This window comes from Heliconius melpomene, chromosome 7, assembly GCF_056956725.1.
Source record: "Heliconius melpomene rosina isolate 202511_hmr_F chromosome 7, ASM5695672v1, whole genome shotgun sequence".
Taxonomy (NCBI): domain Eukaryota; kingdom Metazoa; phylum Arthropoda; class Insecta; order Lepidoptera; family Nymphalidae; genus Heliconius; species Heliconius melpomene.
This window is the reverse complement of record NC_140395.1, coordinates 8,663,495-8,681,739: the sequence shown is the minus strand read 5'-3', so window position 1 is coordinate 8,681,739 and position 18,245 is coordinate 8,663,495. Positions and strand designations below refer to the sequence as shown.

General features: G+C 32.4%; 1 protein-coding gene across 1 annotated transcript; it reads right to left on the bottom strand.

Moving 5' to 3' along the window:
• Positions 1-3,352: 3,352 nt before the first annotated feature.
• On the bottom strand, positions 3,353-17,096 carry LOC146537649 (transcription factor SOX-9-like). The gene is made up of 3 exons (XM_085188466.1): positions 16,885-17,096; positions 6,526-6,672; positions 3,353-4,556 (listed from the first exon to the last, which is right to left on the bottom strand). Exons 1-3 carry the CDS (start codon positions 16,995-16,997, stop codon positions 4,166-4,168), a joined length of 651 nt encoding a protein of 216 aa, XP_085044592.1. The 5' UTR covers positions 16,998-17,096; the 3' UTR covers positions 3,353-4,165.
• Between the last annotated feature and the right edge of the window lie 1,149 nt (positions 17,097-18,245).

Sequence of the window (18,245 nt, the reverse complement as noted above, 5' to 3'; positions counted from 1 at the left end):
AATTAAATACTAAGTTATTAATACTAATTAAAACTTTTATATTTTTGTATATACCAAAAAAACTATGTTATACATTCCTAATGATAGTATTAATTTTCCCAAAATTACATTCAATAAGATCTACATGATTGATGGAACTATATATTAAAGCGTAAAATCGAGCGTGGTATCCTCCGCCCCCATAATTGATATCTCATGTTGTAAGGGTAAAAAACGTTAGCTAGCTGATAGCTCAGCCACCAGCCACCGGATAGGATATCTTCATCTTGCGGCACATGCGTGTGAAACGCGAGCCGCCGCACGCGCCTCACTCGCGGCTCATTTGCACTCAATCTTAATATTCTAAGATGCACCATTAACAATTCATAGGCGGTCCTTGTTTGGTTTTTGTGTTTTTACGTTTGATTTTGAGAGTTTAATTGATATGTTATTTTTTTATGCTAAACATATGTTAACCCAAAAATTTTACGTTTGGAAAAAAATAAATACTAAATGCTAGTTGTTTTTTTGGAAATTGTAATAAAAACATATATTATGATATAGGTGGTATTAGTTTTTTATTAATAAAATTATGAAACATAACATTTATTATTACCGAACATCTTTTGCTAAGGCGACATTTTATTAATCCTTATTATTTAGCTGGACTACTACATTTTTACTTTAAGAAAAAAATAAAAATCATAGATTTATATTCTATTAGTCATTTTAAACCCCTTTAAACTGTACTCTACTCTTTCTAGTCGTCAATAATTCGACAAGATAATAATTTATTTTCTTGTAATTGATTTTTTTAGATACGCTCTAATTATAGTGTTTGATATAACAAAAAAAAATCTTGAATACGCCCAGCGTTCCGTCACAATACACGCGATGCCTCAAGAATTCAGCGGAAAGCGAGGAACGGAAGTGACTTAATTGGAACTGGATTGTATTAACACTAGGTCCCTAGGTTCCTCCTGCTTACTCTGCTATATGCAGGATACAGTGTGAAGCTAAAAAAACACAGAACACAACGCTATACATAGTTAGTTTGCATGGAATATCGACTGCGAAAGTAACGATTTGTATCTCTCTACAAAAGTTCATTTCAACTGATGTATGGAATAAGTTTCATGTTATTTTTTTTTATTGTAGATAGGCAAGCATTTGTCCGCTATCTCACCTGGTGGTAAGTGACGATGCGATCGATAGTGGAGCATGCTGACCTAGGTAGTGCCTATTCACTTGTTCTTTAAAGAGAGCCAGGTTATACTTGTCGGGGAACAGTTCAGCAGGCAGGGAGTTCCACTCCTTAGCCGTTCGCATTAGGAAAGTGTATTTCAAAACATTTAGTAACTAAAGTAACAATTTTAAGAAAGAGTTGAGTACCAAGAGTCTATCATCATTTTAATTTTACCTATATTCTTTTTATTCACGTAATTCTTAAAAACCAAATTTAATACTATGTACATTTTATTTGGAAACTGTCAAAATTAAAATGTACGAGTATAACTGACCTGAATTTAGAATGTGAGATAGTATTATATTGAGTACAAATCTTTTGAGTATTTACATACCTATACAGTTATGGAAATATATAATAATATTTCAGATATTCTCTAAGGACGTTCAATTACGTAATTTGCTTATAAATTGATCTCATTAGTCGGTCGCAAAAATGTGAGAGTGATAAGATATAGGAACAAGGAGGCTCTGTGGCGAGTGCGACCCGCCGGAAGCGGGGCGGTTAGGGGTCGCTCGTATCGCTCGATGAGTACCCCGCTAAGTTCTGAGAAACGAGAGGAAGATCATATGCTTTGCATACATACAGTAATTACAGCATATTGTAAACGTATGTATTGTATATTTATTTTTGACAATATATAGTATAGGTACGTATGTACTCGTATGTAATATTTAGGTATCATTGTGGTATTTGTTTTAAAACACGCGATGGTTGTGGGTTCTATTACCCAGGAGAATAATGTTCACATTTTAATTTCCAAATTTACCGATAAATGTTCCTCCAATTTGGAAAAAATCGTTATTCTACGAAGGACGAAGTGTATAAAGGTTCTCTGAGATTTCCTTGCTATATGTTATTTTATGTCATTTATTTAAACAATTACATTGTGTGTGCCCACTATGAAAAATATATTTGTAATCTATAATTTAATAAAAGAATACAAAAAGTAATTTGTACATTAAATATATTTTCGGCCTTTTTTATTTGTTTTTTACACCCGCTTCTGAATTACTGGACGGATATAAATGAAACTTTTTTTATTGTACAGTTATCGAGCTTATCTAGCCATAGCCCATGCTTGATAGTTGTTGTAAAGCTAAAATATATTTCTTTAAATTATTTTACATAAACATTTTGTCTTCTGATCTGAAACATTTGATGATCTACCATACTTATAGTTATATAAGAAATAATGAAATACCGCCTTAGCGAAAGTTGTTTAGCATAATAGATTCTTTCCATTGAAATATACAAATGAAAGGTTTGAAACATCTGATGAATAACCATAGCAATCCATCTGGATCTTATAATTTATCTAAATTGTAAGATTCTTATATTATATAAGGTTGTGGGTTCTATTTCCTCTCGAGGTTATGATTTTTTTTAATATTTTCGTTTTCTAGCTATTGTAACTAGCCAAAGAGCGGTGTCGACTTCCGCCACTCAACATGTTATGCCTCCAGAATTCAAAGTGTCTTAAATGGGAAATGACTACCCTAACACTAAATTTCCTGCTAGGTTCAGGATTACAGCGTAAAGCAAAAAAGTAAAACATGTTTGGCATGAACATGATAGGAATTTTCCATTTATATAATAACTACAATTGTTAACAAAAAAAAACCTATTCGCTCCGGCTCGTATAATCAGAACCTAACCAGTCTCATCGAATTTAATGCAAACTTAAGACTTATGTGATTTTCTCATGTATAACATTGTCAGAAATAGAAAAATTAAAATAAGACCACACCGGAAGCACCAGCTTATAAATTAAAAAAAAAACTTCAAAATCGGTTCACCCAGTCAAAAACTCTGAGGTAACAAACATAAATAAATACAGCCGAATTGATAGCTCCTCTTTACGGAAGTCGGTTAAAATTAAGCATCTGGAATATCTGATAAAGAAAATATAATAATAATTTTGTGTGGTCTATTTTTTATTTTATTTGCTGTAAAGAAGGAGAATTAAAAAGAAAGAATATCATCCGTAATTTTTATTTAAAAAATAACATTTTAAAATTATACCTAATAACTACTTATTAATCACAAGAATAACTTATAAATTAAAATATTATTTTTAACATCTAATATACTTAAAACTATTTATTATACATTATGGAATAAAAAATAAGCTTTGGAACTGAGGCTTTTGTTAAACGATAAATTATATTGTAAATATAATACCCATATAATTTATTCTTATATAATTTTACTATTGAAAATTTTCATGTGAATTTTACATATTAGTTCGACATATTATTTATAAACAAAACCATTGACAATAAAATCAAGATGTCATTGACATTATGAAAAATGTACAACCCTAATTAATTAAAGTATAGATATTTAATGATATTATTACACAAAAGGATAAATCTATATTTTCCCTCACATTTTTGCTTATTATTTGCCATTTTTAAGCAGTTCTATAGTTTACATAAAACGTATTAAATCTAGGATAATATCATGTTATTCCAATAAATGTTTGCTTTCCGTTGGATGATTAAACGCACGTGCGATTGAAGCATTTGAGCCCATGTGGCGATATGATATTTACAATACTTACCGAGACATTTGTGACCTACTTACAATTTTATTTACTTATATTCTTACTTTTGATATTAGTAGTGCTGTGTGATTGACGAGCCTCACTTAGAAAGACGGAGGCCGCTTAATATCCCATATTAATATTTAGTCGACTTCAAATACAGATACAGTCACAGCACTAGATAAAGAAATAAATGAAGAAGAATCTTGCTGGTCAACCCGTATGCTGACTAATTACACATAACAAAGTGAAAGCACCCAGGCGGAATCAAAAATCGATGCTATTATTAGAATGTATTCCATAAATTTTTAAAATCCATAGTAGGTTGCACTCTTTACAAAACAGATTGTTAATATTCCTAAAGTGTAAGCATAACTTTAAATTTTAAAATATTAAGGATGACCTGTGTACTGTTGCCAGTCGCAAGGCGGATGGAGATGGGGAGGCACAGGAGTATATAAACCGGAAGGGTGATGTGGCAAGGTGTGTGTAAAACGTGGTTGCATTTCATGATAATCAGGTATAGGCACGGGCTTCAGATATTGGTCTAGCTCAGCGCCGTCTGGAGGACCGTCAGCTAAGAGAGCACCGTCAACCTCAATACGAGAGAAATCGATTTGCGACCTTTCAGGCGTAGATTCCCGTTTCAATCTTGCTGTAGCCGTCGGTGGTGGTTTACGTCGTCGCGGTTGATATTTGTAATCGGGATATTCTCTTTTATGTTGTGTCCTCAATTTCTCTGCCCTCTTTACAAAAGGCAGCTTTTCCTCTTCACTCAGGCTCCTGTAAATATTTAATACATTGTATTTTGTAAACATATCTATTACACAAAAAAAGTCAAATATTTTTCCAAGATGTATATTATACTTTATTTTCCTCTTTCAAATTAATATGTATCCGTGTTAAACTTTAGTTATTTAGTTCTATATTAAATACTAGAGGGACGTTTTCATGATTTTTTTATTTAATCAGTGCAAATATGATTTATTTTAAAATAGTTACTTTTTAAACTATTGTAAATATAATTAAATTGGTTAGAACATAATTAACAGGCTTGTGATAGGATCAGTCGATTTTAATTTCCAGATGCCAGGGCGCCAAAACGCAACAGCCGCCGTTTTATAAATGTACCGTGAGTTCTACAGAATAGCTACTTACTTATGTAACATTAACAATACTGAATAATGGCAAATATATTTGATAAAAATATTATTTAATATTAAAATAGATATCTTAATATTTTCAGAATGTCTTTCTAAAATAATATAATTTGTTTTGCACGTAAGACAAGAAAATAAAGGAATAATAGTAGTAATAGTCAACTACGAGTCTACTATAGTATAAATATACGAATGAATGAGGTAAATCAAACAAATAAATTCCTTTATTTTTATAGTTAGCTATTAGTACACTGAACTCGCGAAATTAGAAAATATTAGAATAAACATTAAAATGATTACCATTTTTTTTTGTATTTGCTAAGTTATTAATTTAAAAACACATCAACCATATTCGACAAGTTAAAAATAGCTGTGCGGTTTTAACGTTAACCCATTGTACGGTATCTTAATGAGCCCATTGCGGCAGATGAGATGAGTAATGTCGAGTGAGACCGGGGCTGAGAAAGTGGACGCAGATAGAGCGGTGTAATGATGCGAAAATGATGTTTATTTCATTTTAATAAAAGATATTTTTGTATAGAACGATTTCTTAGATGTTTATATTGTTGGAGAAGCGAGGAGCGCGTGCGGCGCCCAGCGGAGCGGCGTGCATCGATTGTTTACTCATTAAAATGCTATCGCCGCTAAGTGATACGATAACATCTCTAACTGTCTTGAAGCTTTCCACTGAAGAGTTTTGGTTGAAAACAAAAAATACGAATATCATAGTTAAACAAATAAATTATTACTAAGTTTATACCTATGTATATTTACTTTATATGCATTTTCGGACACCTGATATTTCTTACTACATTTTTTATACATAAATATTTTTGACTGTTACTTATCTTTTTATTTTCTTTTAAAAATATTGCAGGTGATCATTTAAAATTCGTAAATTATTGATGTTAGACCACCCGCGAAGTATTGTCATGGTACAAGAATGACGTGCCTATTCAGAGCAAACTCTCGAAGCATTAAAGAAAACAGTCGGATAAAAGATGTTGATTGCTCTGATATGATCGACTTTACGACTGTCAGACTGTCCCTGAACTACTAAGACTTTGATTTTATAATAATACCTAACTTACTTTTTTAATCATTTGATTAATCCAGACAACTTTTAACATATAAGTAACTATACAAATTACTGCAATTACTATTTATTTCTTTGTTAGTTCACAGAACTCTATGTACGGATATGCGCTATACATTCTAATATCTACTATTTAGAGGCTCGTCGTGGCTCAGGCCACAATTATATTAAACGTGAAAGGTTGTGGGTTCGATCCTCATTCGATGAATTGAAATATTTATTTAAATTTATATTTTCATTTCTCTTTATATCGAGGCAACGCGCGGCGTTGAATTCCGTCACTCAACACGCAATCTCAACAGACTTGATGCGGTCAAACGTAAGCCTATTCCTTATCAAAAACAAAATCCCTCCAGATTTCGGCGGCAAATGGGGAACGGAGTTTTTTTAGACTGGTTCCCCATTTTCGATACACAGCACGGTATTGTGTGCGGGATACAGCGTGAAGCTGATTTATTTTATGTATTTAACTGCTACTTAGAAGAATGATACTTACTTCCACATAGAACCTAAGGATTTGCTAAGCTCGGCGTTGTGCAGAGAAGGTCTCTCTTCGGATAGTCGACGGCGCATTGCTTGTGCAAACACCATGAAGGCATTCATAGGACGCTTCACGTGCGCACGTCGCATACATCCACCACCCCTGTAACAATTATCACATCAGTAATACGTATTCCAGCTTATATTTTATTTAATTTTTAAGATCCACCGTTAGTCTACAATAATAATTTTAACTGAAGATGGTACGGAACCGTCGGTGAGGGAGCCGACTCGCACTTAACCAGTTGTCATTGATTATTTAAAATCAAAATTATTCGATAATATTTCGTTAAATGCTTAAAACGCATTGACACCGAAAGCTGACACAAGCAATACAAAATACGCACTCAACAGCCGACACCACTTGTGAAACTCTACTTTAGGCTCGCGACCGACAACAATAAATAGGCGACTAAACAATAACGCAACGAGTTAAAATAAATTACGAATACCCTTTACGCCTGTTTATGTTTACTTTTTACTCTTAGCCTTTCTTAGCCTTTCAGTCGTGAACCGTCGCAAGAGAACTTCCAAACGGCTCAAGTGGCGGACCCTCACGTCATTTTACGGTCGTAAACATCTCTTATTTTATTACGTTTTTTATTTTCTAATGCCGCGTTTGGGTTTCCTCGCGATCTCAATGCTGACGATAAATTATGCTTTTTTCAAACACTGACATGCCACTAAAAGTCGATCGATTTCTAACGGATCACTCTCGGGAACCAATATGAAACGAAATAATTACTGGTTCGGCGAACTACCAGCAGTTTCCTTGTTTATTAGTAGGAACGGGTTCTGGCAACGTACCTAATAACTTTTAGTTCAATTTTTATTACTTTTACGTCAGCGAAGAATGTTTTTGAAAATTCTATTATGTAAATTGTTAAAACCTTGTATACTGATTGTGTAAGAGACAATCAGGAACATTCCATTAGTTTTTGTAGGGATGTAACGAGACCTACCGCGCGTCGCCATCTGCTTAGTAACATCTTCTGACAATCACAGATACTTGTGGCCTACTCTGTTATATATCTACTTATTAATTCATTTTGAACTGTTGCTCTTGGTGATTTGTAACTTTATAATATCATAAATTTTGCTAAATTAATTTATTAATTATACTAAAAAGGTATGATTACATTATAAAATGGTGGTATTTAGTCGACTATAAACTATATGGTAGCTACAACAGTGTTTATTTGAATTGTTATTTACAGAGATGCGAGCATGAAAAATCTTAGAAATATGTCCCTTCGTAATAATTATTTTCTAGCACCTGCCTCTTTGTAACAGGAAAGCCAAAAAAAAATAGAGCATACATAAAAGTACTTTAAATTTCAAATCTGAAACGTGTAAAATATGTTATTTCTAACAATAAAACATGAAACATGTAGAGCATTTAAAAAAGAAATTAAGTTCTTTTTAAAGTAGAGTGAGTTAATTTGAAATGGTTAAAATTCATTACCGAACGTGTCCGCGACGCGACAAAAACTTTTATAGCTGTACAATGATTTACTACTGATTTTGTAGTCTACGCAATACATCTGTGTTTATAGGAATAGTACATGAATAATAGCATGTACATTTGTACATGTGGTCGGGGGCACGTGTTTATTATAATTTTACTATGTATAAGTTAGATAGGTATATATCCCATACCTATATTATAAATTCGAAAGTAACTCTGTCTGTCTGTCTGTCTTTTACGCAATCAGGGCCAAACCGCTAATTTAATTGTGATAAAATACTCATGTAGAGATACTTGAGGGTCTCGGGATGAACATAGGATACTTTTTTCTCATATTTGTAATATTATCGATATATACCAATATATTAAAATACTTATTAAATTGACATGCAATTTATTCCGCCATGTTAATAACAACCGTCGCTATGCGACCGTTGCTAAGAAACGATTTGCAAAGTTTATTGTTAGAAAACGTCACCCAAAATGAGCTTGCTTAACGCATCTTTCTATTGAAAACTGAAAAAAAAAATCATAAATATATTTAATAAATATTCGTATAGTTCAAGCGGGCGTAGCCGCGTTCGGGTCCACTAGTATTATATATATTAAGAGAAATCCGTAATTTATCCCATATCGTGGATACAGGTTTTGCAAGTTAGGATTGCTGAAAGAAATTTCAGATTAAATTAAAATATTATTACACAGATTGGATAGGTATGTTAAAATTAGTTTTTTTTTTTTAATTTTGCGTTTGCGTAGGTACTTAATAGTATTGCAGGCGTGCCGATCGTGATCGCCCACTCCTCTAGTAAAACAAAATATGACCTCCCCAGTAGTAATAACAGAAAGTTTACGAACTAGTTAGTTATAAACAGTCCTCGTATTTCAATCATAAATATTATACATGTATAATTAATGTAAGCGAATTTGTGAACAAAATTTTACACGTGTCACATTTACGACGGTAGAGTTTTGCCACTACTAAATTTGACACTTTGTTTTGTCAACCTGTCGATGCTCTGCGTTTAGAAAAGTAAATTTGGATTGATTGATAGTTATAGGTTTGGGTTGGTGACGGTCGTTTATTTTTAAAAGTGTTATAGTGCTAAAAGCCTAACTTGTTATATTATTTTACGATTATGTTTAACAATACAAAAAAATTATAAGAATTCTAACAAAAATATAGAGTGGTAGGTCACACACCACAATGCTTCAAAATATTTTCTCAGAAAAAATTACATATTAAGCAATGTAATTTACATTCCGTTTATATGTTATTGTTTTTCTTCTTGTTCCTGGCATCAATCCTGGCTGTTGCCAGGGTCTGCCTTCCTACTTAACCTACTCCACTACTAGTTTATGTTATTATGTTTACAATATTGAAGTAAAGTTTTACGTGATCTATCTTATGTAGCATACGGTCATACCGCATACTGTATGCGAGGTAGCGTAAATTGGCGCAATCACAAACTCAAGTCGTTCACGATTACGGAGGCCAATGGCTGAGGAAGTCATAAACAGTGCAGAATGTAGATAGCTGTCATCTGTGACGAGCCCGCCCACGCTATTTCTGCTCCTAACGCTTCGGCACTGCCCCCTAACTTTACCGACCTATAAAATATAAATAAAGCACTTCAAGACTTACTGGGACTGGACTACAGGTGTGCTATATACAATTGCCGTATATTTGTTTAATATAATAAATAATAATTATGCATCTATTTTATTTTGATAAAATATAAAATTAAAAATCTGTTCCAATTCTTGTATACTATCTACTCGTATCAAATTATTGTAAAAGCTGACACTCTTCATTTATTATAATAACTTTTAATTTACTTATATCTTTAAACTTTTACATAAATGTAAACCTTTATGTAAGCTTATAAGGCAACAGACGTGGGTAGTAAAAATCTTCCGTCGCCACCGAGCAAGTCTTCTAAACATCCCCCAGAACCGCAGTTATCTTTACAGTCGATTTAACAACCACTATAAAACAATTAATGGCGTTGTAAAACACGACAGTAGCTGATGCCACGATCATGTCTGGCACTCGACTCCTCTTTATCATAACGAATTTGTAGTTACTTACGACTATAGCACACCTGCTCGAGTGTTCGGGTGATCACCCCTGGGAAAGTCTACATTCTAATATAATATCTATTATGAATGTTTAAAATGATTAGAAAAATGAGGCAAGTTGTGGCGCATCGGCACAAAGTACTGTAAGCGAGAGCTTGTGGGTTCGATTCCCACTTGAGGAAATTACATTTTTAATATTTTCACATCTTCGCTCTGGTGTCGAGGCAAAAGCGCGGCGGTGAGTTCTGCCACTCAACACGCTATGGCCCCAGAAAAACTAGGTTCCATCTGCCTACCCAGCAGATTAAAACATTTTATAACAATACAAGACTGTATACAAAAATTTTTATTATTAAACATCTATTTTTATGTAGTTTAATAATATTATTAGTCTAGTTTTACTGTAACATAACTCGGTTCAAGTGTACCTAGTTACATATTATACTAACACCTGGAAACTTGCATACCCATGGGAAAATAAACAATGTAACACTCGACAGGGGATGATAATGGTCAGCGATAACTGCGTAGCTCTTTATTTGTCTAGCTTGTCGTATAATTCAATTTACTATCTACATACGTATCATTGAATGGAAAAAGAGGGTAGGTATATGTCTTTACGATTTATTTACTTTATTTTTATTTCCGGAATATATTTACGCAGTAGATGCACAAGACTAATTAACTATTTGAATTTCTCTATTTTCTACTATATGCTTTTTCAATATGTCACAAAAATATTCGGAATCCATAAAAATGTGACAATGCAAATACCTAAAATATTAAAAGAATAATTAAGAATATTACAGATTCTTTTTCAAAATTAAATGCTTTTTTGTTTTTATTTAATAAATATATTATTTAAATGTAAATATGTATATGGGGCGTGTTTATTTATATTTATACATACCTAGCTATTTGCGCTGATAAAGCAGCTTCCACGAATGCGATTGGCAATCGTAGTCCGGATATAGAGATAGAAAGAAGTTTAACTAGTAAAATGCAGTACATATTAAAACCTACTTGTATAATATACTATATAATTAAGCTATAACATATATATGTATATGCATATAAATGTGATGGCATTCTAATAATTCAACGAGCTTTAATTGAGGCTTTCGTGGCGTAGGGGCGTGTGTGACTGTAACACGACTGTAGTAGGTTCGATTCAGGATTTCACTCGGGGGAATGGGAAACTTATGGGAAAATCTTATATGTTTTTTTCGTTCCGGTGCCAAAGCAAAAGCGCGGCGTTGAATTCCGCGCGACTTAACACGCCATGTTTAGAAAAATCGGCGGAACGTATTGTATTGTGAGCTTTTATATTCTCTTTATATTTTTTATACTTAGTTTCGATTCATATTTATGATAACAAACTTAACACATACTGTAAATTTGCTTATTAGTACAATTTGAGTACATCTGTGTCCACGCTAATAACATTAGTCTACGTTTATTCATGTCTACTATTATCATGAATATTGTTTTATTTATTTCTAAAACTTTTATCGTAGACGAAAACTTTGAAAATTAGTTTCACACGGGGTAGTCCGTTTCTTCTACTTTCCGTCGAAATGTTAAAAATCTAGTTATTAATAAAATTGCTCTACATATCAAACGATACCACAACCGTGAGATATGTTACATACATTTATAATACAAACGTAACGTGGTAACTGATCGCGAATAGCGTTTAGCGAGTGGAAGCACTCCATATAAGTACATACGCGGTAATGAAGACCGGCTGGTGTTAACCGCGTGCATTACCGCGGGTACGCTAACATGCCGCCGCACCGTGCTACTGCCTACTAGATTACACTCGGTCAATATTTAAATGTTCAAACCTTAAGGAAATTAGACTTAGAGCTGCCATATACAGTATAACTCAAATGACCATGTGAATTTGTGTATTAAATGTAAAACAAACTGGCCTATGCCGCTATGAACTATGAAGTGCTGTAATGAAGCTTGCGTTACTCTATTATTGTTTGTATTAAGAATGTTTATATGTTAATGAAAATATATTTGGTAAAGTCGATCGCCGGAAGTCAGATATCTGCTCAAATATAGCTGTGGGTGGTGGATTATAATCTTATAAGAATATCTATTCGTAAAGCCTGTTGAAACACAGTATCGCAACACATTTGGCGAAATTGGTCCGTACCGACCCCAGAATAGTCTGGTGCCCACCCAGAAATTAGAGAATAAAGAAAAAACCTAGAAATTATCTCTAGATACGGTTATTAGGGTAGAGGTTTGCAGAAAGGAGTGGCAGAAGACTAGCAAAAATAACATTATTTCACTTTAAGAGGAAGTATTATTATATATTTCAGATTATTTAAATATTTCAGAGTTGGTCGATATCTTGCAGTTGCAGACTGAAGGCATTGCGATAGTAAAGAACGTGAAGATCGAATCGGTTTCTCCTATTTAAATAGAATTGAGGTGTCCACTGTCCAATATCCTAGTCTATACTTAGGTACTTTTTAATATCTAGATGAACACAATGAGTCATTAAAACTTTCTTAATTATGACTTTGTGCAAAGCGTTGTCGAGAAAATAAAAAAAAAATTGCGGACATACAGTTAATTATATTTTTAGCCGACTTCTGTAAGAAAAGGTGGTTATCAATTCGACTGTATTTTTTTTTATAATCTATCTTAATTTGTTATTAACCAATGTTAGAGAGAAAAAGATTAATCCAATGACATTTATTTTAGTGCCGTTAAAACAATTAGGTACAACTGTTTTGTTTATTTATTATTTAACAAATATTTAGTAACAACTAGTACAAATGTACCTCTCGCTAAAAACAAATGGTAGAACCATTTGTTTAGTAAGCAAAGCTATCATTCAGTTCGACCTGAGCAAACAGGGTGTTGGGTGTTGGGTGTTGGGTGTGGAAGCGGCACTTGTGATCGTGTGTACACCCCCACTTACGGGGCAGGTTAGAATAGAAGTGCAAACTGAGTGTTTGCCTCCACCGGCACCGTGCCGCCTGGGCGAGGAAATCTTAATCTACCTAAGAGGCTTACTTTTATGACTCACACTTTTACTGAGATACACATGTTGGTTTGTAACCAAATCGTAATATGCTATTTATATATAGATACATGCAAGTTTATTGTATATTTTAGTGCTTGATGGAATATATGTGAAGTACCTACATATTACACAATGTTACATCGGAATTTGTTTAGTTTTTACATGATTGAGAAAATCAAAGTGTAAAGAGGGGGAGTAAGTGAGCCACTAAGATCTCCTAGCACGACAGCATGCCCGACACTTAAATTTATTAATAATAAGTAATATATATATATTTTTTTATATTTTTAAATGTATATTTTTTATAATAATTTATATTTAAAAATGTAAAATTGATTAACTAATTTAATAAAAGTATGTCTGAGTAATATAATAATTATGATAGATCTCTGAATATGTAGGTAGTTTTGTCGTTATGAATTACGAATTCATTATCTGCATCAAAGTACATATACTAAAAAAATCTAACGGGATGAAGGTTACCCGGGGACTCCCTCTTGGCGGTGTAGATAAGCACCCCACAAAGGACACGTTTGCACAGGCGCATTATCGCTCTACTCGGAAATAAATCGGTAACAGGAAGATGATAAAAATTGTCACAGACTTCAGCACACCCTATAATTTCTCAAAGGTGTGTTAATGTGTGTTTTTAAATAAAGAAGAAAAGAGCTTACGTAATACGAATATAATACGAATACTATTTCAATTATTGATATTCATCATATTCATTGAGATCTAGTTACTGAAAATATTTTTGTTTTTTTTTTTCAGTTGCGTTCCTCACCTTCTGTCGAATTTTCGGGGCATTGCGAGTGGTGGAACTCAACGCCGCGCTTTGCCTTGTTACCAGAGCGGAGAAATTAAAATATTAATAAATAATAATTCATTTCCCTAACTGAGAATCAAACTATATACAACTAAATCAAATATAATTATTAATATTCAAAAAAATCTATGATAATTTTCTTTTAATATTTTAAGCATGATTAATCAACAAGCAACGATGTAAAACGCCGCTAGTCTCTTTGGAACTACTACCAAGAAGCCGATTAGAGATAACAATTCAATAAGGCTGTACATCAAGTGTCGGTTTATGAAGACGCTACGACGACCCCGGGTCGATACTATCTAATGTAATTGTAAGATATGAACTAATTACAGAATAATTTCCCAGTATTTGAGGTCATATTCATTACTGATCTGCCGCTTATCGCTTAATACATTTATTTTATTTAACTACCTACCGACGTTATGCTTACTGATACCTAAGCTCTGTAAGTAGCCTACCTATTTATATAATAACATACATATTATATGTGCATTTGAAATTATTTGATAAGTTAAATTGATTATAATAATATGACTGATATATGTATGTATACATACATATATGATGGAAGTAGATTAGTTCGTGCGGTGCAGGTAGCTAAAACAAATCAATATTTATTATTTATTCAATTCTTATCATTAATTTTTGAATATACCTACAAAAATATAATGCATATATGTTTTTATACGAGTCATATATATATGTCAGTCCATTCAGGAACCGATTCTTAAATTCAGTAAAGCTTTTTTTTATTTTTTAAGCAGCCTTTATTGTATTTCAAAAATAAAATACTTTCCACAATAAATTTTATTGATTTTTTTTCACAGTTTTAGATTTTCTCAGTTGTTTCGGAGTTAAAGAATGAGCTTCGTGCTTTTTCTCGAATAACTTTTAAGATATCAAGTGCAAAATTATAGCAACTACTTAAGTACCTACTTGACACCCCTAAAACAAAACTGTCCTACACTTTACAATACGCATTTTTTTATTTTAATTTTTTTACGTCGCGTCGCCTTGTTTACGTTATATTTTTACGCAAAACATTAAGAACTAAAATAAAACTCATTGGTTTAGTAGATTCGGAGAATGACTGTGACAGGCAATATTAAAATGTTTCCTTTATAATAGAAATATTATTCTGTTTCTATATCACCTTTTTTGTTTTTATTTATATATAAATTTTATATACTTATTCATATATCGATTTTGTTAATGTTTGCCAATATGATTAAGTAGGAAATCGTATCACCGCAGTCACCGACAAAAAAAACAATAGGTACACACTACTTGTACTTGTAGTGGTGTCAAACATAAGAAAGAAGACAATATTTTTCCCTTCTGCTTCCTCATTTCTGAAACTATAGAGTATATAGGCTAGAATTAAAAAAATACTATACTATAAAAAGGTTATTCCTATCATGGTATTGGTAATGAAAACTATATAGGTACCTACGCATGTCTTTAAATTTAATTTTAACTAAGACTTTCTTTAGTTACTGTAAACAAATTTGTTTCTGATTTAAAATAACATCTACAGCACGAACGAGTTTGCACTCGTATATATTTTTTTAAAGTAGATATAGTGTCTATATTTATGTTAAATACTTTGATATATCATTGTTTTTTTACGTCCCACACAAAGCACCCTGCTTTAGGCCTAGAGAATCTGGGAAGTAATGTTAAGACATTCCGTTCCTATTTAGACACTTCCCCCATTTTCCGCCGAATTCTCGAGACATTGCGGCGCTTTGCCTCGTTACCAAAGCTTGGAAATGAAAATATTAAATACGTCATTTCCCCAAGTGGGAATCCACCCACAACCGTCGGCTTTACAGTCGCATGGTTGTGCTCCTGCGTCGTGACGGTCTATGTATGTCTAGTTATACGGCACTAACCTAAGTTACAAATGTAAAACAATTGTCATTATAGTCTAATATATTTTATAGTTTAAATTTGAATGTTTTATGTTGTATTTGTATCTATGATTTACCTTTGAGTAGAGTTTTGAATACTTTTGTCTTCGCTTAAGATTTATTTATTCAAATTTTGTTAAGCAAAACTTTTTTTTTGGAAAACGAATATTGCTTTGAAAATCTGTGTTACGATAATAGTAATTGCATCATTTACTGGCTTTTTAAGTGCCGTAACTATACAGACCGAGGTTTATTATTATTTTTTGGTATAGAATATCAATTAATTATACTTTTAAAGCTTTACGCTTTCTCTCTCTCTTGCACTTATCGTAAAATTACTTTGAATAACAGTAGTATTTTTTAAAAATATTTGAATTAAATCCGAAATTATTTATATTTAAAGTGGTGGATTTTTTGATAACACACTCAAAAAAGCCGTTAGCATAGACAATACCTACGCAAAAATAAACAGTTTTCCGTTCGATTAAACAACGGATTCCGATAAACCTAAATAAGCGCTAAAATTCTTTCAATGTGTGTAGAGTTCAGAACAGAGAGCTATCTCTCCGTTCTCCTATCCTTATACTATTATTGAAGGTAAAAATTGTTTTAAATGTATTAAATTAATAGTAATTTAAAAATAAAGTATTTTTGTTAAGATGAACCATAATAAAATAAATATAAAATAAGTTTCTTAAGTTTCTCTAAATAGATATACCTACTTACTTATATAAAAAAAGCATTTGATAGTCGTGAAAATAAAAAGAACCAAAAAACACACTCATAGTTTCACATGTAGAGCGATGTTCTAATGTTCTCAATGTACCATTTTATATAAAAATCAAACATAAACATAAATTTGAGCATCTTTCATTAATTAACCTTACGTTAAAGATTATCACAAATACCAAAACATAAAATCAAAGTTTCAAAATCCATACAAACGTAAAATAAAAAGGCTCAAAATTACGTACTTCGTGGGCTGAGGCAAGATGGTATCATAATTGAAGGACAGCAGCAGCTTCCCAACAGCTTCATTGATCTCCTCAACCTTCTCTGTAGGCTTGTGATCTTGATCCCAGCTCATTGTTCACCATATACCAAGGTATTGTATAGCACGAGTTTGACGTCCCGGGAAGTGCGCGTGCGACCGACTCGCGCGCGCGGACTATAAAGAGCTCCTTATGCTCGGGGCGTAGGTATAAATGTAAAGCGCGTACCGATAAGTAAGCTCGCTTATTTTATTTACTTCTGATTTAGACTATTTCACTTTTTTTTATGGAAATTTATAGTAAACGTAATAAAGTTTTATATAAATTGTTTTGTGTAAAATCTGCGATAATAATTAAATTGTGGGATGCATTAGTGTTTTCAATCACAAAAATAAATGGTTTTATTTTTTTTATTTAAAAAGCAGATGTGTAACTCTAGTAACAGTAACTTTTTTTCTCTCTAATTCTCTACATCATTATTAAAAGATAATTAAATGACTTATTGCTATAGTAGATATATAGAAGTACCTATGTATATTGTATTTGTTGGTCTGTTGACTGCATTGTTCTTGCAAAACGAGGTCCATATTAATAGTTTTTGTAATTTAATGATAAATGAAATATATTTACATATATATAAAGTAATTAATTACAATATACTTGTTATCCTAAAAAAAAATAGTTCTTTTTTAAAGTTTTAATATATATTTCACATAACTTACAGAGCATATCGCATTTTCTATTATGTTGACGCTTTTCCGAATTTTCACGTTTCATCGCGTCGTGTGGGCGGTACTGGCAAGGTAGCGCCGCCTCACGCCGCTCACGCCATTGGCTCGACCGCTGTGACGTCACTGCGCGGGCGCCTTTATCTTCATGCCTACCGAGATTGCTGCACCGGACATTGTGAGACTTGTATATATATAATATAGTTCAGCAAACATCCATCATTGAATATGAATTATATTTCTATTTGAATTAGATAATATTCAAATAAGATAACCGGTTGTGCTCTTAGGTGCATTCTGTTTACTCATTTGTATTCTCTTTTTATACAAAAATAAGTATTATAGGTCATTTGTATACCTTTATGCAAATGAAACTGACAACATATTTGTAAGTTTGTCTCTTTTTCACTCGCTTATTTCGAGATTTTATCTTAATGTACCTAAATATTTTTCAGATCGACATTTGAAGTTCAACCATAAAAAAACTCAATTTAACTGTTTAAGGTAATTATAATAAGTATATCCACTTTAATCATTCGTTACACTTTTGAAATATATACCTAAATTAGCTGCTTTTTATGAAGCCCTCGAGTTGGTCAATTAACACGATCTAAT